At 37.5% G+C, this 27,990-nt stretch overlaps 1 protein-coding gene across 1 annotated transcript; it reads right to left on the bottom strand.

Annotated features, from left to right (window-relative positions):
- Positions 1 to 6,744: 6,744 nt before the first annotated feature.
- Positions 6,745 to 16,590, bottom strand: LOC100368279 (arylsulfatase J-like). The gene is made up of 7 exons (XM_085506132.1): positions 16,250 to 16,590; positions 14,235 to 14,421; positions 13,560 to 13,741; positions 9,083 to 9,296; positions 8,425 to 8,671; positions 7,636 to 7,802; positions 6,745 to 7,297 (listed from the first exon to the last, which is right to left on the bottom strand). Exons 1-7 carry the CDS (start codon positions 16,508 to 16,510, stop codon positions 7,029 to 7,031), a joined length of 1,527 nt encoding a protein of 508 aa, XP_085362258.1. The 5' UTR covers positions 16,511 to 16,590; the 3' UTR covers positions 6,745 to 7,028.
- Between the last annotated feature and the right edge of the window lie 11,400 nt (positions 16,591 to 27,990).

Genomic DNA, 27,990 nt, shown 5'->3' with positions numbered 1-27,990 from the left:
AAATCTGTCACGTGGATATATGTAGAGGGCGCTCTGCTATTCTCAGTTTAAAGTGAGGCTAGGAGGCCTTTTAACCTGATGTAGATATGGACTGTTTACTTTTCTCTATGTAGAGGGCGCTCTGCTATTCTCTGTCAAAGTGAGGCTAAAAAGCCTTTTAACCTGATGTAGGTATTTCCCAGAAGTAGCGTTACTGGTAACCTATTTTCACCTTCAGTGTTCTTTTACCTTACATAAACTTTATACTTGTTATTAGTCCCTGTTTGAACAAAAGTACTTTTGCATGTGCCTAGTACTTTATCTGGGAAATATGCACATGAAGTCCAAGATGGCGGAATGGCAGCCATTTTTTTTTTTGGAAAATGTTGTATCTTATGAATGCTTTGTCAGTTTTTGCTCAAATTTGATACATACATTATACATGTTAGGATACATGTCCATGACGATTTGTTTTGCGATTGGATCAAAGATGGCTGACTGGCAGCTATTTTGCTTTTGAAAATAGTTTTTTATGCATGCTTTGTCAGTTTTTGTTAAAATTTGGTACATACATTTTAGATTACGATTTGTTTTACGGTCAGATAAAAAATGGCCAACCGGCGGCCATCTTGCTTTTTGACCATACTACTATATCTCTACGGTTTATGGACCATTTTATTCACATTTGGCACATACATCATACATAATCCATAATCTGATCAAAAATGGCTGATTGGCATCCATCTTTTTTTTTGAAAATGTGGTATCTTGGACAGGATCTGTCGGCTTTCAAATTTGATACAAACATTATACATGTTGAGATACAAATGTACATGTCTATGATAATTCATTTCGTGTTTCGTATCTCTGTACATGAGCCTGGAATTCAGTGAAATTCAGTTTGGATACAAAAAATGCATGAATAGCATATTCTGTTTATTTTCTGACCATATATCACGATTTTGGAAGCATCATGTAATACATCTAATTTCTGTTGATACTAGACCAGCCAATTATTTACTCTAAATTACTAACTATGCAGTTTAATGTATATTACCCCCCCCCTCCTCCACGGTACTTTATTTTTGACATGAATAGCATTTCTCCTAATTTCAACGATGGCTATATCCTTAACAATGACTTGGGGACCACAAACATTATTTTGTATCAGTATCATGGATTAAAAACTTGAAAAATTGTACTAGTTACTTTTGCTTGGAATTTATTTTACCATTATTTGCTGAAGGGTTGATTCAGTGAAAATAATATCCAGCAAATATACTTTTTTTTTCAGATATTTTACACTCACTAAATCAGTGAAAATAACCTTAATACAAAAGTTTGTTTTGGCAATATGGTACACATAATGAATATTCTTTGAACACCACAATTTTTCCTGCCAAAATTTCCTACTTCTTTATGTAGATTTCTACAATTTTCTACAATGTAATATTTTTTTATCAGAATTTTTTGAAAAAATATGGAAAAATTTATGTGGGTTTACTGGTATATCTGTGAATGGTAACAAAAACTGTGGTGCTCTGCTCAAAAGGTTGATGAATAGTCTAAAACAAAGTTGTTGGGTGACATACTGTAAGGCCAATAAAAAAAAAACACAGTTTAAACCAGTCCTGTATCTCAAACATTTTGCGAGGGAAATTTTGTGAATCAGTAAAGTGTGCCACATATGGTAGAACAAGGAAATGTTTGTTTTTTTAAGAAGATTATTTGTCAACTTTTAATGCAAGTATTCTCAAAACCATTATTTAACAAATTTTCATTGTTGAATATATATCTTCTTGTTTGGGTATTAAATAATCTTTATATGAAAAAAAATTAAAACTGCATTGTTTTTCCAAGTATATAAGGCAAAACCTTTTTCCTCCTTTTATACTTTTTTGGCCTAAGCTTGTGTTGCTGCCAGAATTGTGATTTGGTGATTTAAGGTTGAGGTCAACACAACTGCCTCTTCTTTCCAGTGAAATGTTCACTGCTGCAAACTTGTTTAATTAGTAAGTAGGTTACAGTATTATCAAAACTACACTGTTGTTTGGGTTATTTTGACGGACTGTGTCCTGTTTGGGCTATTGCAATTTTGACAGACTGTGTCCTGTTTTGGTTATTGCAATTTTGACAGACTGTGTCCTGTTTGGGTTATTGCAATTTTCACAGACTGTGTCCTGTTTAGGTTATTGCAATTTTGACAGACAGTGTCCTGTTTGGGTTATTGCAATTTTGACAGACTGTGTCCTGTTTGGTTTATTGCAATTTTGACAGACTGTGTCCTGTTTGGGTTATTGCAATTTTCACAGACTGTGTCCTGTTTGGGTTATTGCAATTTTGACGGACTGTGTCCTGTTTGGGCTATTGCAATTTTGACAGACTGTGTCCTGTTTGGGTTATTGCAATTTTGACAGACTGTGTCCTGTTTGGGTTTTTGCAATTTTGACAGACTGTGTCCTGTTTGGTTTATTGCAATTTTGAGGGACTGTGTCTTGTTTGGGTTATTGCAATTTTGACAGACTGTGTCCTGTTTGGGTTTTTGTAATTTTGACAGACTGTGTCCTGTTTAGGTTATTGCAATTTTGACAGACAGTGTCAGGTTTGGGTTATTGCAATTTTCACAGACTGTGTCCTGTTTGGGTTATTGCAATTTTGACAGACTGTGTCCTGTTTGGGTTATTGCAATTTTGACAGACTGTGTCCTGTTTGGTTTATTGCAATTTTGACAGACTGTGTCCTGTTTTGGCTATTGCAATTTTGACAGACAGTGTCCTGTTTGGGTTTTTGCAATTTTGACAGACTGTGTCCTGTTTGGTTTTTGCAATTTTGACAGACAGTGTCCTGTTTGGTTTATTGCAATTTTGACAGACTGTGTCCTGTTTGGGTTATTGCAATTTTCACAGACTGTGTCCTGTTTTGGCTATTGCAATTTTGACAGACTGTGTCCTGTTTGGGTTATTGCAATTTTCACAGACTGTGTCCTGTTTGGTTTATTGCAATTTTGACAGACTGTGTCCTGTTTGGGTTATTGCAATTTTGACAGACTGTGTTCTGTTTGGGTTATTGCAATTTTCACAGACTGTGTCCTGTTTTGGCTATTGCAATTTTGACAGACTGTGTCCTGTTTGGGTTATTGCAATTTTGACAGACTGTGTCCTGTTTGGTTTATTGCAATTTTGACAGACTGTGTCCTGTTTGGGTTATTGCAATTTTGACAGACTGTGTCCTGTTTGGGTTATTGCAATTTTGACAGACTGTGTCCTGTTTGGGTTATTGCAATTTTGACAGACTGTGTCCTGTTTGGGTTATTGCAATTTTGACAGACTGTGTCCTGTTTGGGTTATTGCAATTTTGACAGACTGTGTCCTGTTTGGGTTATTGCAATTTTGACAGACTGTGTCCTGTTTTGGCTATTGCAATTTTGACAGACTGTGTCCTGTTTGGATTATTGCAATTTTGACAGACTGTGTCCTGTTTTGGCTATTGCAATTTTGACAGACTGTGCCCTGTTTGGCTATTGCAATTTTGAAAGACTGTGTCCTGTTTGGGTTATTGCAATTTTGACAGACTGTGTCCTGTTTTGGCTATTGCAATTTTGACAGACTGTGTCCTGTTTGGGTTATTGCAATTTTGACAGACTGTGTCCTGTTTGGGTTTTTGCAATTTTGACAGACTGTGTCCTGTTTGGGTTTTTGCAATTTTGACAGACTGTGTTCTGTTTGGGTTATTGCAATTTTGACAGACTGTGTCCTGTTTGGGTTATTGCAATTTTGACAGACTGTGTCCTGTTTGGGTTATTGCAATTTTGACAGACTGTGTCCTGTTTGGTTTATTGCAATTTTGACAGACTGTGTCCTGTTTGGGTTATTGCAATTTTGACAGACTGTGTCCTGTTTGGTTTATTGCAATTTTGACAGACTGTGTCCTGTTTGGGTTATTGCAATTTTGACAGACTGTGTCCTGTTTGGTTTATTGCAATTTTGACAGACTGTGTCCTGTTTGGGTTATTGCAATTTTGACAGACTGTGTCCTGTTTGGGTTATTGCAATTTTGACAGACTGTGTCCTGTTTGGTTTATTGCAATTTTGACAGACTGTGTCCTGTTTGGGTTATTGCAATTTTGACAGACTGTGTCCTGTTTGGTTTATTGCAATTTTGACAGACAGTGTCCTGTTTGGGTTATTGCAATTTTGACAGACTGTGTTCTAATATCATGTCTTTGAAGTTTTATCAGAACCATAACCATTGATAGTAAGAGTACTTTGTATCAGCTGCAGTTGTGTAATGTTTTGATACATTGATTTCAAGATACCGGTAATACTGATGATTATAAAACCAGGACTGCAAAACTGCAGCAAATGTTTGAATGAATGTTTGTTTTCATATGCCATCATCTGTAATGACTATTAGCACTGTGTTTTTGTTTTGTTTTGTTTTTGTTTGTTTTATTTTTTTTTGGGGGGGGGACTCATTGTTTCCTTGACAAATTCATGAAATTAAAACACAGTGAATATGCTCAAAACATCAAAATAGTGAAATTAAATGTCAGTGAAAATAAATGGTTTTACAGTATGTTATTATTTTGTCTAGTATATATTTACTAGTTTGACCTCTCAAGAATCAACTGTCATTGTTGTAGTGCGATTTTTCACTAACAAGACTTTTTTTAAAGCAGAAGTGTCTAAACCTTCTGCACGCGCAGGAATTTCGTCCCAAACAACTATAACACAAGCTAAAAATGCAAAGGTTCATGGGTAGACACTTGTTTGTAAACATTGACATGCTATGGCAATCTGACGCATACACAGGTGACGACTCTCCCACTTAAATCATATATGCAACTTGATAAGTCACCTCTAAGTCTTTTACTTTAATGTTGTGATTATTTACTTCACCTACTGTGGAGTACTTTATTTTCGCTGGGATTAATTTTCGCTGAAAAGGCTTTTTGGGCGTTCTTTATGGAATTTATTTTCACTGATTTTTGATGAGTTGAATGTGAAATATAGGAAAAAAAGTATATTTGCTGGATTTTATTTTCACGGAATCATCTCTTCAGCGAAAATAGCGAAAATAAATTTCAAGCGAAGATAAAGTATTCTACAGTACGGGATTTGTCAAAATACTGCCAGCTGATGTGTATTTTAAAGAAACACCCATCTCTAAAAAAATGTTCTGTCTTGAAATAAAGTTTCTAGTATTCATATACTTTATCCCAACTAAAACCTATTTAGATATCTTATTATACTTAATTTTTCTGTACACTACGACTTAAAAACTTTACAAACAGGGCTTTTTGCACCGAGTGTCGGAAGAGTTTTGTTCCCAAATTGAATAGGTTATGTAGCATGTGTTTTTAATTATTTAGTAACTTAAAGATAAATTTGTAAAAAAAATGGAAGATTACTAATTTCATACTATTTTTACATTATGTGCAATGGAAGTTTTCTACCGTATTTTTCATAATGTATTTGTGTTCCATGCATGGTGTTATATTAAGTGTGTAGGTAAGCAATAATGATATAATTACATTATCTTTAAAGTGTATTATAGCATTATTACATTACAGTCTATTTTTCTATTTCAGAGTTGTAATGTTTCTAATGAATGCCAAATAAAAATTCTGTTTGTTATTAAGAACATTGTTGTTTTCATCCATGTTTGGACAATGTATGCTTGCATGCTTTCGAATGCAATCGATATCAGAGGTATGTTCAAACATCACACTAGCATACACTTGCATTTGTTGAATTTCTTTATCAAAGTGTCCGACTGGTGGCCATTTTAGTTGTGAAAATGTGGTAACTAGAACGAAGCATTTCTTTACAACCAGAAACTAAATTCCAGGCTTGTATGAATGGATTTAATTCAAACTTTATGTACTTCACAGATCACCTCCTTAAAGGGAAGTGGTTGTCTCGACGTATACATATCCATGAACATATCACCTTGCCCTTACATGTATAACATTTTGTGTGCTTTGGTGAAAAATCAATTGAGCATTTTGGAGGATTGTGCACAGATCAAAGGTTCTGTAGTGAATGACTTGTTTGTTTATTGGTTTTATAATACTGGACATTGTCTTTAAATAAGAGATAGAAACAGCTGTTGGTCAATAGCATAAATAGCATAGAAACCCAGCTCCGCCTATATTTATTTGTGGTAGAATGTCTGTCCTATACATGTATATAATGGTAATAACTCAATCAATAAGATAAAACTTGTGCGACTGGGGTGGTCAAAACTTTCTACATGCTACAAGTTCCTTAGTTGATCCATGATTTTTGTTGCAGTACGACATGTAGCACTTGTAGAGTGACAATTCATACTCCTACTCGCTATACATCAATTTTATAGACTTTGAGAAGGATTTTGACAGTCTAGCCAAGGAATCATTATGAAAACATATGAAACTCCAAACAAGTACATTAGAGCCGTTCCTTGATGTAATTTACACAATGTACACACATCCACATTGTACCACGTCTTAGGTCAGTGTAGCATTACTATTATGGAATGAACCAGTGTCATTGATTGCAAATTGATTCACAGCCAAAAGAAAAAGGAACAGAATCAATCTGTGTGTGTGTTTAAAAGATTTTGGTCAAGAAAATTGCAAACAAATAAAGGAACAAAACGAAAAACTTTTCCAAATCTCACAAAATCGGAGAACAGTGAGTGTATATAAATTAGGATATACAAATATTATCAATATTTTGTTAATGGCCAGTCGGTCAGAAATAAAGACATAATCCATCTGTGTGTGTTAAAAAGATTTTATTCAAGAAAATTGCAACAAAGTAAAGAACAAAAACGAAATCCTCCTGAAAGTCTCAAAAGATTAGAGAACAGTGACTAGTGTATATGAGGATAAACAAATATCATTATTTTTATGATAAAGTAATAATTTCTATACAATTTTTACATTAAAAAAACAACCATGTTCATGTCATCATTGCAGCAGTACCCCCCAAGTTGTAAGTATTTCAAAGATACTGCTCATTACAACAAACATGATTGGTTAACAAAAATGCTCACGTGGCTTGTCATGCCCATGGCGACCACACTCCTCCGTAATTGGCTGGATCCGCGCTCCGTACTTCTTGTTGAGGGAAGTTTGGCGGCACTGATGTTCGGTAATAATGCCCAAGACGCTGGAGCAACTCTTCGGCAATGTCCGGACGCTCGTGGGAATAGTCCATCCGTTCATATGGGTCGACGTGTACGTTGTATAACTGGACGGACCTGCCGTTTCGACGTTCTGGATGCAATGCAGCTATTCCCGATTCGGTGGGAGGAATCCAACTGCCGTTACCTGGTGAGAAATTGACAATTAAAATCGACCTCAATGTTTGTGTTCGGGTGATCAGTGAGGGCACAGTAACTGGCACTGACCAATGCACGATCATGATTAGTTTGACCTCGGTTAGTTGTCTGAGGTTTGACGTCATTGCTGAAATCGAGGCACCAAGCAAAACAATCATGATCATTTACAGTGTCTCGTTTTTTTAATATTGGTTTCAAAATGCAACTCAGAACGAGAAAACATCAGCGCCACCAAACGAATTAATTAAGAAATGATTTACAGGCGTATTGCGTGAGGGCGCCGACAGAGTGACTGCTAACAACGCCATCACGCGACGTAATATTCACCTGCGCCACCAGTAATCAGCTTCCAATCCCCGACTCTGATAGCGGCTCGCATTGATACATTGAAACAGGTACTTTCCGCCCATGGATCGTCTCTCAAGTTCCGCACTGCGGTGTACAACGGGTCGATGTTTAAAAGAATTTCAGTTCTAAGTGATGGAGTACCTTGACTGGAGGAAACAAATGAGAATATGATGACAATATCACGTGGTACAATGCATCTGTATCATCCGTAATTTCTTTGTATAAGCGTTGGCCCGAGACGTCATTTGTTTATACGCTGCCATCCAGCATACGCGTGTTTGGCATAAAAATAACGTTCACGGAGCAGCTTTAGCTAGAGGATTATCATCAAAAAGTAGCATAAAGAGCAACATTTGCGCCCTTAGTTTGAATAACACAGTTGTGACAACCCCAACAGATTATAGATCAAACACAAAAAATACAATCCATTGCTCCCATACTTTACTACACGCGTGTTTGATTTTAACACGTACTGAAATAAATGACTCGGCTACACAATGAAACATAGGCAAACTCGTCAGTAAATGAAAGAACTGAAGTATATAATACAAATGCGTGGAATATGTAAATGAACTGAAATATGTAAATGAACTGAAATATGTAAATGAACTGAAATATATAAATGAACTGAAAATGTAAACTTTAATGGTTCTCGGTCCACGTCATTTTCTCTCACACACACATTGATAATCGCATAATTTAAACATTTTTTCCGGATTCCGGTGATGATAATGTTCTAATTTCCGCTCACGACTACAATAAGCCTACCTTATAGTCTCCCATTGGTTGTATCCGTCTAGTCGCCCGCCACCCATCAAATCGCCGCCAGCCAATCGGGTCAGCGTGGGGAACCAGTCACTTATGTGTATTAACTCATGGTTAATAGTGCCGCGCACTTGTTCGTGAAGTAATGGACTGGTGACAAAACCCACTCCACGAACACCGCCTTCGTACAGGGTTCCTTTCCCGCCACGTAAAGGCCAATTGCTCCCAAGAAAATGGAGACCTCCGTTATCTGGTAAATGATACAGAAAAGTAATGGAAGTTATAACCCAACTACGGCACGGTAAAGTACGGTATGGTATGGTATGGTAAAGTACGGTATGGTATGGTACGGTACGGTACGGTACGGTACGGTACGGCCTTCCTCTGGGGTCTTCTACAAAATAGCCTGAGAATATACTGACAAATAACTGAGGGGAGTGCCAACTTTCTGAATGTCATATAACATAACGGTTTGCATTAGCTGCATTTTTTCTATGATTAAAGAGCGCGTTCTGTTCAATATGGGACTCACAGCGATGTATACAACGCGTGTAAAATACAATAACTATTTACATGAAATTCGAACACGCGCTGCGCGACGACCACCGCGCTTTAAAAATGTAATTTATATGGCCGAACTGTCACACAGATTCCTACTTACCTGTGGAAAATATTACCACACTGTTCTCCCATAATGCACTCTGTTTTAACACAGTGGTAACATAGCCGACTGCTTCGTCCATGCACGTAACCATGCCAGCGTAAATGCGCCTGTCTTCGTCATTTGGAATGAGATCGTTGTACAGCTCGGCGTACCGGGAGGGCACTTGTAGCGGTGTATGGACGGCTTGGAATGACAGATATAGAAAAAGGGGCTGAAATAAATGACGTAATCGTTAAACAATAGTTTTACACACCAGAATTACAAAGTGTATTGGTGCGCTAGGTAAAGTATTCCTTTTAAAAAAAAAATTGTTCACGACGCACTTCAAGTTTTGAGTCTTGATTTGTATTTTTTTTTAAATGTGATCTATTTCCCCCGATAATGAATGCCACACAAATTATGTCTCGCGTGCATTCCCGGTGGCCTTGACATTTGTTTTTATTCCACATCACAGTAGATACTATTTAAACGTATGGTGCCATAGATCAATAATTCCGTTGTGTGGCTTGTATTTTGTTAGTAAGTATGTCTGGATTATTGTTGATACTAACGACCAGGCGTGGTCGAACTGATTTGTAACACGTCATTTTCTATCGGGAATTCAATTATGATACTAGATACTATACTAGTCTATTGTATTATACAATGTATGTGTTTGTGTGTGGGGGTCACAATATGAAAATACCAAATACTGCAATTATCGTATTGATGTAAAATTTGTAGAAAAACGTATAAAACCCAAACCATGGAGGTAAGTTACATACCCACGCCTACACAGTGAACAAATACAAGTTACGCTCCTCAGATCATTGATGGAAAGTACGAGGCAGAACAATCATTCAGTGCTACTATTATGGCGATTATACCGACATTGTCACGGTCAGTGCCACTAAGTGTACTTTAATCCCAAGTATTATGTATTGGGTGTCAGTAACAGCAGGCGTGGATGACAACAACAACAACCGTAGTCGCTTGATTGCTGGATTTCTATTCAAATAGCTAGTTTTATTTGTGCATCACTTACTCCTTTTTAATCAGTGTTGCCGCTATCCGTGATTAAATAAAATTTGATAAAATTCATCATCACAACACCGGCGTTGTGTACACTACAATGCACGGGTTTTTATCAGTTTAACTTTGGGAAAACACAAATAGCGTCCAGTTAGCGGGCGTCTATATGCACGTTTGACTCGTCAATCTGTAGAAATTGACTGGAAACTGCCCCCACTGAAAATAATGGTTTTGCCTAAAGCAAATGTATCACACACCATAAAATGAAAATTGCGTAAATTTGATCCATCCGCGATCAATGCATGTAGTTGTCTGGCGCGTTCTAGTACCCATTTCGAAATTACTTGTTGCGGATTGTAGGACGACGTTATCGGCGTGAATGAACTCAAATATCCTCTAAAATACACTCCTTTTACGTTATTGACACACACAAATGAGAGCGTCTGTGTATTTATGAATCTGAAAGGAATATACAACTAACACATATGATATAGCAGTAACACCCATGCTTGTGGAATAAACAAAACAGTATTCCACCGCCATTCCATCCCGAGATCACGAATATTTTACCTAATCCTGGTGACACGTGCCTAGCGACATACTCGCACGCAATAACAGAACACATGTGTTGTATAGTTACGTCATGCTTCGTATAAGACTGTGTAATTGATAACGTCCACGTTTTTATCAAAGCAGCTGACAAACAGATGCACAATTGTAGCAATTTTACTTTAGTCGTGAAAGTGTGCATGTGATAAGAGAAAAGTCCAATATCGCTAAATGCACCGTGGACGGCGGCAGGCGGCGAATTGGCGCGGGCGCGGCAGGCTGCGGCGCTGGCGGGGTGGTACTATTAACCTTCACGTGGTTCTGCTGTATATGACCCCATACGAAAGTATGAAGAACAGCGTAAGTCTCCACGGACGAATGCAAACTTTCTGGCTGAAGGGGTGGAGCGTCTTGGTCTGGAAGGGTCTCGGAGCACATCGGGCAGCGCTATTAAACGCGCTACACAGGAGAGCTGGTGGCGCGCAATACCCGCTCGGCCATCCTAACATGCTGAGCGCCAAAGATGGGTGCCACGCGATCTATACACTTTTGCTTACATGAAATTGCAGAAAAGTGACGTGCAACGGAGCGACTGTGACGTTTCAAAATGAGTGTACACAATTTATGATTCCTACAATGCAAGTAATCGTTCTCTCTAAACAAAATTGTGAGTGTGTTTCAATATAGGACATATCCTTTATAATGAGTCATTGCATTGCACCCAATCCGGTGTGTTTGATTAAGATTAATTAATTCACTCTCAACTGCACTATAAGAGTGGGATTCGGTGTGTTGCGCTTATAACTTAAATATTTTGCCTCAATTCCATGAAAACATTATATTAAATTTTTGTTTGTCAAAATATTGATATAGGTGATGTTTCCAAAAATAATATCCGGAAATTATTTCACGTCTACTTCACTATATTAGTGAGATTCGATGTGTTTTGCTTATAATTTAAACTGTTTGTTTCAGTTCAATGAAAACATTAAACTAATAAAATTATATATTGCCTCTTAAAAGCGTCATCCTATCGATTTAATACACTAGTACACTTGTATGTAGTTTACACTCTGTTTTAAAGGGACGCCTTCCAGTTAAGATTAATTTCACAACAAATTTACTTTCTGGATTAAAATAACAATGGATAACAAAAGATAGATTAACATTGTAAACAACATAAACAATAGTGTCCCATGATTCTTTGGTGCAATCCATGGGATTGAGCGGTTCCCCTTTAAGTATCTAGCATTTAATATTTTTATAAATCTGTAACCGTAACGCCATAAGTTACAGCGTGCCGTAATTTTGCGATATTTTACGGGGTATTTTCATCCTACCATATAAGGAAATGCGAATTCTAAATATGGAATTATTACGCGCGTAAGCGTCCTCCAATAATAAAAACAAACATGGCTGCCACCAGGGTTTGACCGAACTCCCCACAAAGAAGTTTCCCGATTCTGTTCTAAAACTTTTGGATTTCGACAGTTCTATGATGTATCCTTGGAAGGAAAAGATGTATAATAATAAGGTTATTACGAGGATACTTCAAAGTATGCACGAAGACGCCGTCGCATCGACCTCCGTTGTGCGTCGGTCGATACTCCAGCTGTACTGTCTTTGTGCATACTTTGAGGTATCCTCGTAATAACCTCATATTATACGTTACTGTAACACTGGGATAAGTCTGAAAAGGAAAGAAAAATTCCGACCCCTCAAAATGTTTACAAAACCCAGAACCCATGTGGAAATCATTATATAATGCAATACATTTAACATTTGGGTATCATGTTTTCAGAATTACAAAACAAGGCTCTTTATCACCCCCCTCAAATGGGAAATATACACATAGCAACGTAATATAAACAGCTATTTTTAGCGTATTTCTTGTTTCGAACATATTATGAGGTTTATAAACGGTACGATCATACTGGGGACGGGAGAATCACTAATATAAACCTACTAACGGGTATGCGAGGCATCCAGGGCGTCTGTACATTATGTTTAAAATGGGTAAGAGGTACTTTTTGACATTTTCAAGGGTCAAAGGTACTTTTTTGAAATTCTCAGGAACCAAGGCTATGTTTAAACACTTTTGGAGGTGGGGGTTTTCTTGCAATTTGTTTCAAGGATTGGAATTTTCTTGAAGAATTGTTTCAAGTGTGGGTTTTTGAGAAATTTGGTCTCACGGTTAGTGATTTTCACGACAAATTAGTGCCTTGCATATCTGTATATAAATACTTCAAGTGATATCCCGAGGTACGCTCAGACATTTGGTAAGACCTCTCTGATTACAATTACGTTCGTCTATTATCTCCCGCCGAATATGCTAATTTTCCCGCCACTAAATTATTTATAACCCCCGAATAATTGCAGTAAAAATATGATTTGTTAATAATGTACTTTGCTACATACTATATACTAGTAATTTAAATTCTGACATACTGTGACCCGGTTTAATTTAATTTGACACGTGACCATTAATTTGGCGAGTCAATGAAAATCGTGAAATGTTGTAGCAGTGATTTTTTTTCCTACCACAAAGTTATCAAATCACAAAAAATCCTAGCAGTGACAATTAGGTGGTTTACAGTAAAAAAATATAAGTAAAAAAAATAAGCACCCCAATCGATACCCTCATTAGAGGAAAAATGGTAAATTTGTTCAGTAATAATCGACCACTTTGTGTTCATAAAATCGTAGCAGTACAACATGCTGTGTTACGATCTCTGCGTATTTCGTGACAGCGTGAACTGACGCGTGTATTATGAGCACTGACTTATCTGTAATCAACTAGCATAAGAAAATAACATGAAGTTCATCGTATTATATTGGGCCATACCTTCTGTCATCGAATCGCGATGTGATGTATGGGAATTGCAATAGACTTACAAGATCCCATAATACTTACTATATTCGGGTCTTGCTTTTTTATAATATTGCCTGCTTCTTCTGCGAATATATGCGTCGAGTACTTGCCAGCGTACTGATCGGCCACGACATCATTGTTCCGACGAAAGTCGAACCCGTTAAAATGTCCCGGAGAGGCGCTGATGTTATGATAAAAGTGGTCTCCCATTGCTTGGTAAAAACCTGTTGAAGGAAGAAGTCATATCAGAATGTATTGAGTATATCAAACCCTAAACCATAATATTTAGGCGCTTTCCGAAGTATCGAAGAACTTTTTTAATAACCACTTATGAACGACGATCGATTTACCTAATTACATATTCAAATTTATTCAAACGTAATGTGTATTTGTTTGTTGTATCCAATCAAGCAATCACATTTCTGTATAACGGCGTAACAAATAAACGGTTATATAACACACAACTTTAGAGCAAGTAAATATGACCGAAGATATATCAAGGTGAATACTATGCACAATAAATAAAATAGACGTGTATGATACCCAATCGTATAGCTACATCAGTGGCCAAGACGTGTCGTGATAGGTGTCTTTACGATTAGGAGGCGTACGCGCGCGTCGGTTCGAGTCACGCACGCCGTACATGTTTACTTTGATTTCACACTTATAGATTAAAAAAAAAAAGAATCTTGCTAAACGAGAACTGTGGACACCTACCCAAGAATGAATCAAACCCTCTGTTATTTGGCAAACATTCTTTTCTGTAAAAGCCCAGATGCCATTTCCCAACCATATGCGTATCGTATCCTTCTTCTTTCAGCTTTTGTGGTAACGTGATTTCATCGAGCGGTAGACATAGTGGCTGCATCATCAGTATTGTTCCATGCTGCAAGCCGGTGTGGATCTAACCGAATAAACAGATAGTCGCTGTTGTTTCAGAGTTATATTTGATATAGACTCTTCAGATATACTGAATCAATCTGAACAATGATTGCAGCAGGCACACGCAACATATATCATAGAAGCATAATATAATATTTGTTATTATTATTTGCAAAGTATTTAAGGGGATGACCCAATTAGCAAAATGATGATCTTCCTTGGGCCCCTCAACATAAAATTACAGGAATTATACGAATGCCAGGAAATGTTCTGTTACACGCTAAAAATTGGCTTGTACAAATGACTCAATTAAGAAAGGGTCCACAAAATATGTATTTGATTTAACACGATTCATAATATAATATAATATAATATAATATAATATATAATTAAATGTCTATATAACGGACAAAAATGGACTGCCTGTCGTTATTATTGTCTATTTCAACGGAAGGGTCGATTTACAGTCACATGGCGGCTGTTGCCTATTTCGACCGATTGAATCAGTCCGAATTTTTCAAAGCAATTTAACTGAGTTGCCGTAGAAGCGTAAGCCGCCCTTTGTAGTATAAATCCAGGGTGTGTTTGTTGAAGATTAAATTGCGTGGTCTCTTGTTCAGTATTTTTGCTGTCGTGTATGCGGATAGTATTGCTATGCATTCGTTGTAGTAACAGAAACCACCAAGCTGAATCATCTCTGCGGGGAAGTATGTATACGTAAAAAAAAAATACCGACATTGTTATTTAATTATATTTAACCCGTCCACCTGTTGCAAATCGATGTGCTGGAGCATACATTATAGACAGGCACCTTCATAGTTGTGCACTGAAGCGGGTGTGCCGTATTATTCTTAGTCATACGGTGGTTCGATGTGAGCATTTTACGTGAAGACAGCCATTCCCTGACTTCAAGGGGGTTGCTGTCAAAGTAAGCAAACACTGCGAGAAAATGCATTGCAGACGGAATCAGATTAGTGAGAAACATTTCCGGTGGCGGTTTGTTTAATCAACTTCAATAGCCACTGGATGACGATGATAAAATCAGTACATTAAAAATCACGTATGGTCAATTGACTTATGAAGTAAGATGATATTTGACAGGGAATGCAAAAGCGGGCGTTAAAAGTGTCTTCAACATTCAGGGGCGGATGCAGTATGTTTGGTTGTTCTCATACACATGCACCAACAGCATCCCACAGGGCAGATGAAGGATACTCGCTTAGGGGGTGCACCTTTACAAAGACGTAAATATCGCATTGTGTTATGGGATAGAAGTGTATGAGTAACGCCGCGCGCATCATATAAATCCAGCCACTGTCCACTGAGTAAAAGAATGTGTGTCAAATGTGCTCACTTGGTACGAAATGCTATCAGTTCCATATGGTGAAAGTTGGCCAAACTGATAAAATACAAAATATTGAAATAATCCAAAAATACAGCCCCTAAACTTACACTTTTGTTTTTACTTGGAGCCTGGTTGAACCAGATAAACTTGAACCACTAAAGATTATTCGATCCTCTCCCCTCCCTCCTCTCCCATCCCTCCTCACCCCTCCCTCCTCTCCCCTCCTTCCAATGGAATACAATTTTGATAGTGTTGCCAAGCACATAGCTATTCAGCTGTTAGCATGTTATTTGGTCCACAGTGACACGGAATCATTAGTGTATTATAACGGAACTGAACACATGCCAACCCCGCCACCAGTAGCCGGCTGGGTAACGCGCCTTATGGCGGTACAAACATAGGGCTGGAACAAAATATTTCCACAGTATAAATTAAATACCATGACCTTTCGGATGATGACTTCCCGGCCGTTACGAAGATGCCACGACGGTGAAGTCATACTTACCTCATATCTGCCAGTCAGTAACACGCTCCTCGAGGGCGTACACAGTGAAGGCATGTAATAGTTCTCCAGTGTCACGCCTTCTGCAGCTAATGCATCGATATATGGGGTTTTCATGACCGAGCCATGGTAACCCACGTCGTCCCAACCCAAATCATCGGCGAGGATAAATATAATATGAGGTCTTGTTGCGGAAGCGGTAGCTAGTGACAACGACACGCCTAGGAGGATAGAGAGGAGGCATCGTAGCCATGTATTCGTCATAGTGAGTACATCATACTGAGCCAGATGAGCCTTACTATTACAAAGAAGGCCAAATGTAGCTACAATGTTGATGTATGACAGCCTATTACCTGTTTCATCGCTTTCTGCGCATATTAGTGTCACGTGGATGTATGGCACGACGACAGCCGTACAGAGGATTAGCGTCAGCGCTGATGTACAGTTTTAGCTGTTTCTTTTGTGTGACCCCCCCCCCCTCAACAATTTAACGCCGCGATTGAATGTAACACATGGTGAAACTTGTTCAGATTCAAATAAATTAACGAGGTAACTATTACCACGCAATTACTAAGCAATGCCCGGATACACATAAACTCAAACGAAACCAATTATTAAATATCCATTATGCTAATTTTGAGGTGTGACCAATCATGATTGCATTAGTAACAATACTTTGCTTTGTATTACGAATTCACGTTAACAGAGAATTTCATATCAACAATATTTTGTGACAGTATCTGCCGCTACCAAAACAGTCAAAACAAGCACAGCAAAGACAACAACAAATTGGAAAAACACTTGTAACTAAAACTAAGATAAACGTGTTCTATATTGCATCACTTTCAACGCAAAATGAGAAAGGTTTAAAGGGTGGTAGTCGCCGTGCCGCGCATGTGCGACGTTTGTGTTGATAAACATCGATTTTCCCACAATCCAATGCGCTCTTCTAATGGAATCACAAGTATGAGGTTTGATCTGGGCGTGACTTGCACTGATTACAGCCGGTGACTCCTTCGATACCTTCCAATCACCTAAAAATGTCTAACTTCTCAGTTTGTACTCATTGATCTGCGCAACATCCAAAGTCGCCATGTTTGTTTATATGAGACCATATAGCTCGCGCATGCGTGGCGCGACGGCTACCGCTCTTTAACTAAATACCATGCTCCGAAGAATTATCTGGTGGGACTTATAGTAGTTTGGTTCAATTAGTATACTGCTTAGTACACAGAGACAAAAACGTCACCAATCGTTTAAAATCGAAAAACATTTGCCTGCTTTGTTGTGGTGTGACAGATAGATATTTGGATGACAAATATACTAGTGTTTTTACACGACTGTCTGCGAACGAGGCTAAACATAATGGCGAATTTAACGATGTACTTTTACAAAAATGACAAATGGCATTATATGCCGCAACAATTCTATTACCAACATTTAATATCTCTGCTAATTCATCATTCTACGTTCATTAATAAAAAAAATGCTGCTGCTAAAGTGTCTGGTATCCAGTTTCACAAACAACGTACAAGCTGTTACCTTTGCATGTCATTTGAATACCATTATCATTTCAATGTCTGGAAAAGACGCAATGAGGAAACAGTGCATCCTGGGAATAATTATGGTTGAAATTGCACCCCAAGTCGGACGCCACCAGCTATATTCAAATACAAAAGAAAATAGTCAAGTGAAACCGATCAGAGTATGGTTTAATATAATCCCCTATTTAGGCGTCGGTTGGATGGTAGCCGCTGTCACATTGTGGTTCACCAGAAAATGTCAAACTAACTACCTCCAAAATTCAGTCCAAATCACGGCTTTCTTCAATAATTTCTGTCCATATTATTGTGTAGTTAGTTTCAGTATTTTTTATGTTTGGGAACATTTATGGTGGTCGATAATTTACACAAATTCGAAAAAAATAATAATTTGATCAACAATAATCTACACACGCCCCGAAACTGGCGGTCAACGTTGGACACCGGTGCTTATAGTATAATACAATTTATATTTCAATGACTCTACCGATAGCGGACGCCAGTGTTGATTAACGTTCTCGGTCGCCATGGAACTATATTTAATTATATTACCCTGGCAATTTAAAAAAAAAAAAAACATCGTTAATACCATTTCGTATATTTGTTATGATAGCGATTTCACGTTCGCACATTCAGTTCACACGCCGTTGTACTTAGGGTAGAGATTATAAACATACATTTCAGAAAATTGATTGTCTACTTAATGTATTTAGTAGTTGCGACTTTGCAATGCTTTAACAATGAGACACATCCCCGGTAATCACGTGATCGTGTCAACGACTGCAGCGATTGGCTGATCGTACGTTTACTCTTCCACGCTTTAGAGACCTGTCTTTTAAGATAGAGAGTTTGCAATCTTTTGTAAGGGGGGGGGGAGAGAAGTAGACAGCGATGGGTTACCTCACCTGACTGTTTGGAAGAATAAAGCTGGACTGTCTGTAATGAACTAATGTGTATTCCTTTGGGTGGAATCTGGTACCTCTACGTGTAAGTGTTATCAGCTAAGTGAGTCAAGTTCCCCAAACACAAAGCTAGTGTTCATAACATATTGCTCAGCTAAATATGACGATGTAATACATGTGGTGTAATAATTCAGTTTTAATGATGTCACATTTGCATAAATGTAAAACAAACTGAAGGGCATTGTCACTGCCTTCAAGCTCACAAGTGTCATGTAAATCGAAATCGCTTTACAGATCATATTTGCCATCTGCATCTATGCGATTGTAATTTTCTCACACCCCGCTGCCACACTCACCAGTATTCCGAATTACAATCATTATACAAATCTGACAGATGAGATGCAGAGAAGATAGTTTTTCCAGTACATCCGACATATTTTCTGTGTGTTTTAATAAACGTATTCCCAGTTAGTCGCTTTTCATTGCAGCTCATAGAAGAGAATCCGATGTAACTTAACAATTTTGCCTCTCCAATGAAACATATTCAATGGTTACGTTGCCTCAAGATCATTCCCTCTCTGCCTACTTGTTCCACCCCACTTGTCACTTGTTACAATTTCAGTGGCACGCAAAATTGGCGCGATATCATATATGTATGGCATATTGGGTTAAAAAAATGAAATAATCTGACAACCAAACCACATGTATTCTACATAGTATTAATTGCACATTCCGGCACTACACCGTTGTTGCCTGGCGACAGCTGTCAATTCTTTACCTAATTCAATCTGTAAAACAAACAAGGGCGATAATATCATATCGATGGAAGGCATAGGGAATGAAATTATTACATAATTTATTATCAATTAGGGAAATAAATCAGAATAAATAGGGCTGTAATTAAAGTAATCTTGTAACCAAGAGGGTAGAGCAAGTCCGTTCGAACTTTTGAATAAGTTGTTGACAGAATGTTGGCATATAAAATAAGGAAAAGCATTTTATATAATACTGATTACGGTAGTACGATTGGTCCATGACTGACTTTCACAAAATACGCTAATTTTTTAATATGTTGGTGCTTTGACGAAATATTTTTTTAAAATTATTAATTAGGAATTATATTTATTTGAATACTTTCAGATGTAAGCTAAAACGCATGTGCGAATATATTTGAGATGCCATATTTTCTAAACCTCCACGCGCACAGAAATGTTTTTCAATCATGACTGAAGACGCTTCACAGTTTGAAATGCCACGATTCGAATTGACTTATATCTCAGAACCCTTAAATATACCGTGTAGTAATTTTCAACTCAAGTCCGCCATTTTGTTTGTTCCAGTACGTCATCAAATCCGCCATTTTGATTTTCCAAGCACGTCAGAAAATTTGCTATTTTGATTGTTCTAGTTCGTATTCTAGTCTTACAAATGTCTGACCGTCATCAAATCCTCAATTTTGATTTTTCACAGTACGTCACCAAATCCGTTATTTTGTTTGTTTTTCCTAACTTCAGCAAATCCGTTATTTTGTTTATTTATCAGTACGTCATCAAATCCACCATTTTGATTGTCCATGCACGTCATAACATTGTAAGCTTGACTTTTACAGGTGTGCTAAAGAAAATTTTGAATTTGAACATTATTTGGAAAAAATTAAAAATAAAAATCATAGAATAGCTTATACTAAATTTAGAACTTCTGCACATTTTCTTCCTATTGAATCCGGTAGACATAAATGCATTTTGAAGGAAAACAGGCTATGTAATCTCCATGAATGCAATGAAGTAGGGGATGAGAAACATTACATTTTATATTGTAATAATTGTCAAAGATCTAGATTCCTTGCAGCTTTATACATCTTTGCCCCAAAGCTGGAAGATTTTAGCATGGATGAATTATTTCCTATTATTGTTTCAAGTAATGATTTTTTCATTCTTAGCATTTTTGCAAAATAAATCTGTCTGTCTGTCTGTCTGTCTGTCTGTCTGTCTGTCTGTCTGTCTGTCTGTCTGTCTGTCTGTCTGTCTGTCTGTCTGTCTGTCTGTCTGTCTGTCAGTCAGTCAGTCAGTCAGTCAGTCAGTCAGTCTGTCTGTCTGTCTGTCTGTCTGTCTGTCTGTCTGTCTGTCTGTCTGTCTGTCTGTCTGTCTGTCTATCTATCTATCAATCAATCAATCAATCAATCAATCAATCAATCAATCAATCAATCAATCATACTCCATTGTGTTTGTCTCAACACATTATCAAATCCACCACAGTCTTTTTACATCCCTATATCTATTTATTGTATCACGACTTGTTAGGTAAATGTTATCTTCTTAGCGTTGCGGACTTGTACGTCGTGAAAGTACTTCAGTACTTTGCTGATGATACCAAACAAAATAGATTGCCTATTGCAGAACTTACACCACTGTAACGATTCTCGAAATGATTCCTACTAATTCGCAGTCATACTACACATCGGAGTTGTATTGTACTTCTAGTAGAGTTTTTCTCAGAAGCTTCTACCAGGAAAACGAATGCATGATACCACATTCCCTCAGCGGTGGGGGTGGGTGGTTTATGACATACGTTGATAGTTCACCACATAGTAAACAATACAACTCGAACTCGAGTCATTCAAGTCCCCATCAGGCGAACCGAACCGACAAAGATTTGAAATAACCCACTCAACCAACGACATGTACTCTACGCACTGCCAATTGTGCATTCCGGCGATGTTGTTACTAGGCGACAGCCGTCGACTCTTATCCTTATTCAACATGCAAAACAAACACGAGAGGTATTATTTCAGTTCTGTGTGTTTTTTGATGACACGGTCGAATTCATTTTATACATAATATGCAGAGATTTATAATTCGCCCTTCTAGTAAGAATATAATTTATTCGGTGAATAAATGAGGAAGAGGTCTCAAGGATAAAAATTACTAATAAAACACTGTTTTAATATGTGACGTCATCACTTGAATCCACATCAACTCTCGTAACAGTTTACTTTCTAAACCAACAAAAAGTGTAACATATAAATATAAAATAGGGGATATATTGATTGATATTTTCAGATGAAAATGCAATGCAAGACAAAAACTAATACTGACCCTTCAAAAACAAAAATTTCGAAAAGATGCTTGGGTAAAATAAAGGGTAGGCTAAGCCCTGGTTTGTTTGACTTTAAACTCAACGCCTGTCACATTAAGTTCAAACATAACCAAAGTCAACAAACACAACACTCTACGACAAAGCATGAATACATTCCCAACGTATTACAACAAATTATTTGTGGTAGGTTGTACAAGTGAGATATTTCAGGGATTGTCTCTGGCTGATAGCTTGGCGTTACCTGTAATGTGGAACGTACCATACGCATACGTATATTAGTGACATTTGCCTTAATTACTATATTATGTTTCATTGATTTACTGTATATTGCTTTTTTTTATTATTATCAAACCATTGTTGGCTTTAGATAGTATTTTTTGTATTTTTTTTTTGAAAATATGTGTTCTAGTAGTTAGTTTAACCATTTTAATTTCCTTTGAGGAATTTTAAGTGTTTCAATAAACGTATAAATGCTAATCATCTACTGGTTACACATAGGAGGAGAACCTTTCGTTTCATCCCTCGAATTTACCTATAACGTGACTTTATACCGAAAACCAGGCAAGGGAGAATAATTTTTAAAATCAATCAGTCATATAGCCATTGTTTTATGTAAGGATTAGTTACCCGGGAAGGATAGCTATTCGGATTAGTTGTGAAAATCCCTAAGCGTTAAGACCCATCGCCACTTTATGTTACAATAATTTACCGATGCTATATTCTGTCAGCAGGAAAATAACGACAGAATACGAACCAGCAAAGTACTACTTTTAATTTAAAAAAACTGCTTTGCCATTCGATGCGGACGTGGTCTACACTGTTGAATAGATGTATAAAACAAAACCGCGTAGAAGTTCTCGAGCAAATCAACCCGAATCACTGAGCTCATCATATTTGTTATGTGCGATAATCCAACTTATGTGCTCCAGGGAACCATGTCGAACGCGATTGCCTTTTCATACATACTACACATGTTTTTGTTAGGAAAGCAATTTGTCACTTGTATCAGTGTAACTCGTAGAAGAGGAACCGATTGAAGCTAATGTAACCATGGAACTAGTTCCATGATGTAACTATACAACTAGAGCACTTTTTTTTTCTCTGTCTACGTGTACCATCTCACACGTGAAAGCCAACACCTTTGTTTATAACTGTGACACGCAACATTGGTGTAACGTTGCTGGGGACATGGCACTTTTCGGTGACCACACTGATTCTACATACTGCTAATTGTGCATTCCGGTGATGATGTTGCCAGGTAACAGCCGACGATTCTTATCCCTATTCAACATGCAAAACAAACACGAAAGGTATTATCTCAGTTCTGTGTGTGTTTTCTGTTGACATGGTCGAATTAATTTTATATATAATATGCAGAGAATTATAATCCACCTTTGTAGCTAGACTACAGGTCAGTTGAGTTAATAAATGCGGAACAGCTTTCGAGTACGAATGTGTCTCATAGCATAGAAGGTGTAGCAATGATGAATATACGAGAGGAGTTCAATAACTAATGCCCCTGACCCTTTTCCAGTTGTCTGATCTAGATGAAATTTGGCATGTGTTATGATTTACTTCTCTATGAGTTATGTTGCAAAAAACAGTTCTGAACTAATAGTGGTTTCTGATTCACAGGTGTTTGAACCGAGTCAGGTGTGAAATGGGCCAGTTGAGTGTCAGTGATCCGGTTTTTGTATTTGAAAGTACGCATATCAAAGGAGACATTTGAGGAAATTAAAGAAACTTATGGTGATGATATGACCTTGTAAAACGCTGGCATCGTGAATTCAAACATGGCCAAAAGTCTGTGGAAACAGCTCCCAGACCTGGTCGTCCCTCTTCTGCCATTGATGAAGCATCTTCCCGTCAAGTTGAAGCAGCCATTTTGGAAGATCGACGAATTACTGTTCGCCAAATAGCCCAAGGGGTCAAGATTAGTACAGGGTCTGTGGAAACTATCATTCATGACTTTTGCATATGCATAAGGTGTCTGATGGATTCCCAGGTTGCTGACACCTTTCCAGAAACAAGAACGCGTTGAGTGCTCGAGAATGAATTTGGAGATATGCCAAGAAGATGAGTTAAACTTTTAAAATACTGATTACACAGAATGAAACTTTGGTCCACCACTATGATCCAGAGACCAAAGCCCGGTCAATGCAGAGGAAGCACTTGGACTCACCACTACCAAGGAAGGCAAGGGTGCAGCCCTCCGCTGGCAAGGTCATGCTCACAGTCTTCTGGGACCAGAACTGAGTAGTGATGACAGATTTCCTGGCAAAGGGTACCACAGTTACAAGAGCCTACTACGCTTCACTTTTGATGAAATTAAGAGAAGTTATGAAAATCAAGAGGCGGGGCAAGATAAGCAAAGTTTTCCCTTCTCCTGCAGGACAACGCTTCGGTCCACAATTCGCATGCCGTCAGATCAGAAGCCCGGGCGTGTGGCTATGAAATCCTCCCCCATCCCCCCTCACTTTCCCGACATTGCACCCTCTGACTTTCATCTCTTCCCAGTTATGAAGTTATTTTTGAAAGGAATGCGTTTCCCAGATGATGCAGCCTTAATTTCTGAAGTTACAACGTGGTTGGAGGGCCAACCTGGGGTGTTCGACAAAAACGGTGTCCAGAGCTGCATCAAACGATGGGAGAAATGCATAACTCTGAGTGCCAAATTTCAATAATCTCCTGCTATGGGAAATGGGTAAGGCCATTACTTATTGAACGCCCCGAGTACATCATCATCTTCTGTAATGCTGTTGTAGAGATATTGTTTGGCCTATACCATGGTCTTTAATACAGAGACGTATTGCGATATTGTGACACTAAGTGCGTCATTTTAGCAAAAAACCTTGCCGTACATGCCCCTGTCGTCCTGTTAGTAAACGTATCCCTGATCTCATGGTTACTAAAAACTGAGGCTCTTGTGTTGTATTCTCACTCTCACAAATAGGTGTTGACATTAGAGGATCACACACGGCGGTAAATGTAAACTGTTGTTAGATTGCATTTATATCAATATTTCATGAATGCTCATCCTCGTGTTCAAATCGTAATTTTAAGCCATTATTGATTAAAATCAGGAAAATAGTTTGCAAGATATCGTGTCAACAAAACGTGGGTCTAAGGGTGATGATTATTTTATATTTTATTTTTAAATGTTTAAGGTTGCTAGTAAAATAATTGAAATGAGTTTGATCTTTAAAATCACGATTTATATATTGACATTCCAAATATGAGATGCGCACCTGATTTGACATGGCCAACGGAAATTTTTAAAGAATATACACGCTAAGATATATTTGATGGCATTCTGCATGACTAGTAGTCATCTACCTCGTCGCGCAATCAGTTGGCCACATAGTCTTTGAAGTTAACGTTAATCTAAGTTCTTTGGGCCACATTCATTTGTCTTCTCTAATATCATGACAAACATTTATTGCCAATAATTAACACATAATTAATTTAATTTAAATCGCAGCAATCGGCGCACAGCATGTTCAAACTTTATTGTATTAATACATCGCATGCAACCACTTTGAACTCGACGCGGGGCGACGACTGTGGCGGAATAATTGGTTGATTCATTGAATAGTGTATTGACTCTTACCCTAACCATCAATATTCCCAACCAGAAAAAGAAAATGACCTTCCACCAAAAAAGTAGAGCAAGGCCGACATATAGCAAAGGATTAGTCTCCACGACAGATTAGCTATACGGATCAAGGACGGTAGGCAACAACTGTTGATTCAAGATTTCAATTAAGTATATAATTGAAATGAAAAATAACATTCAGTTAGAGCCGCAAATTTACGGTAATTATTGTAATTGTTAGTCCATCCAACAGGACAGTATAAGTAACAATATATCGTGCACATCATTAATTATAGGCAATGTAATTATCATGTAAATCTTAGTTAATATTACCACCAAACCCGGGCGAGCGTTCGTGGGCGGGATAAGACACAGCGCATTCCATTTTCGTTCAAACCGTGTATCCACTAAGGTGTACGCAAAATTTGTATTAACGGCAGTCAAATAAACTGAACTTCGTTGTTCAGTAGAAAACGAGTACTGTGTTATATTTGCCATTTTCGAAACCGTACTATGGTCATATTTTTTTAAAAAAAGTGTCAAAAAGCAATTTTTCTTTTAACATTGTGTTCTAATAATAGCGTTTTTTGAAAAAAATATTAGAACAAGTTCCCCAAAATACGTCAATGTAAAACACAAAAGAATGTTATTTCATAGGACATTCGTTTACACTGGCATAATAAACCAATGTACATGCGATTTATGTGTCATCAGACTTTAATTTAAAATATGGCATAATATTTCTGCCATCGAAATTTATGATAGAAGCGTTATAATACGCCAAAATGGCACTATGCATTAAAATACAACCACCATTTTCTCGAAACCTTTTTTTAAGTCAATATCCTTATATTGCCCAGGAGTACAGTTTACTGCAAAATGGATAAAGTCTGGGTATTTGTATTTATGAGTAGACTAAATTTAACACAATTACGCAAAATTAAACATGAAGTGATTACAGCAGTGATGAACAAATAACCATCGCCAGAAATTAAGGATGTGTAGAGCCTACTGTTGTTTTTACTGTCCCGTTGGATTGGATGAAAGTTACAATAATTACTCTATAAAACTAAATGTGATTATTAATTATTTCAATGATATATTGAATCAAAATCTCTGACTCAGCAGTTGATCGGATTAGTTTGAAACAGCGCGAAATCCTATCGATATCACATGTCAAATGACCGATCGATAAGTTAGAATGCCATATCCTGTCAGACAGAATGCTACGACTTGGTACAAACTGACAAACTGTTATTTTACGATATCACACGTAACATTTTTTTTTAATTTAAAAATCAATGAAAAAAATATATGTAATTTATAATATGTATAATGGAAGCTAACTATCGACATACTAACTTTCACAATTCAAACTGAGACTGGAAGAGGGGGTTCTTCCGACCCGTGGAATGAACTGGAACTTTTTTCAATGACGTCACTGCGCACCGCAATGTCCATTGTTTCGCCGGCCGCGGTTGGATTCAACTGCCATTGACATTTATAAATATTTATAACAATCAGTGTGATTGGTTGGTTGTGCCGATAGTATAAAATGTACAATTTACAGTGTAGTAATATGCCATATACCAGTCACTGGTAGTGGTTGTCGCATCAGGCACGTGATCCTATCTTAGGCTGAACATCAAAAGGGTCGTGAGTGTACCACAGACTCAATGGGAAGGCCAATTCAACTGGCCGAGAATCATTTGCGGGAACCATGGTTAAAGTCCGCAGGTGCCTGTGTTCGACCAAACCTGGTTGACGCCAGGATAGCGCATTAAAATTGCCATTTGATAGGAATTTGGCCACACAGCCCTGTCATGTAGTCCAAAATATGTGTCAGCACAAGCACTTGTAATTTGCACATACAAAAAAAAGTCAGGAGAGACAACAGTGACATTCAATGTCCAAAACTGTCGCCTTACACAAAAAAAAAACACCTAAAAATATACCATATACTTTAATTAATTTTTAACAGCGGTCATTTTCCTTGTCCATATGATAGATTTCCTATGACAATCACTTGGAATGTTTAGAAAACATTACTACTATATGCGTGGATATGTCAATGTATTCGCAAATTGGACGACGTGTTTACTTCTGCCATAGTTTGTCATTAATTTATGCAGCCTGAAGACCATAACACTCTATATTTTGAGAGCAGAGTAAACCTACGAGTAATACCGTGGTAATAAGGTCGACTGCACGGAATTGCGATTCAAATAATTATAAAAAAACATCACGAATTCCAGAAAAATCTTGGTCGCATTATATTAATTTTCACATCCATTTATTATTTATTTATATAACTGCAATTACTAAAATTAATTTAATTACTTTCTCCAATAAACATAATTTTATTACATACGGGTATGAGAAAAGTACTATTAACGTGAATAGAGTTTTTGATATTAGAAAATATTTCCATACATTACTTATGCATATTTGTAACACGTGACACAGGCGCCTTTGTATCTAGCAAGTACTACAATTGTGATTTGCACATATAATTATGGTAACAGCTTGCATGAAGAATTACACGGAACGCACAGATTGTGTATCCTGTGCGATGACGTCACGTCACATTGTTCGTTCATTTCACAATAT

The sequence above is a fragment of the Saccoglossus kowalevskii genome, chromosome 12, assembly GCF_978046115.1.
Source record: "Saccoglossus kowalevskii chromosome 12, keSacKowa6.1, whole genome shotgun sequence".
NCBI lineage: Eukaryota > Metazoa > Hemichordata > Enteropneusta > Harrimaniidae > Saccoglossus > Saccoglossus kowalevskii.
Note: the sequence above shows the minus strand (reverse complement) of the source record. Positions and strands in the feature narration are given on the sequence as shown.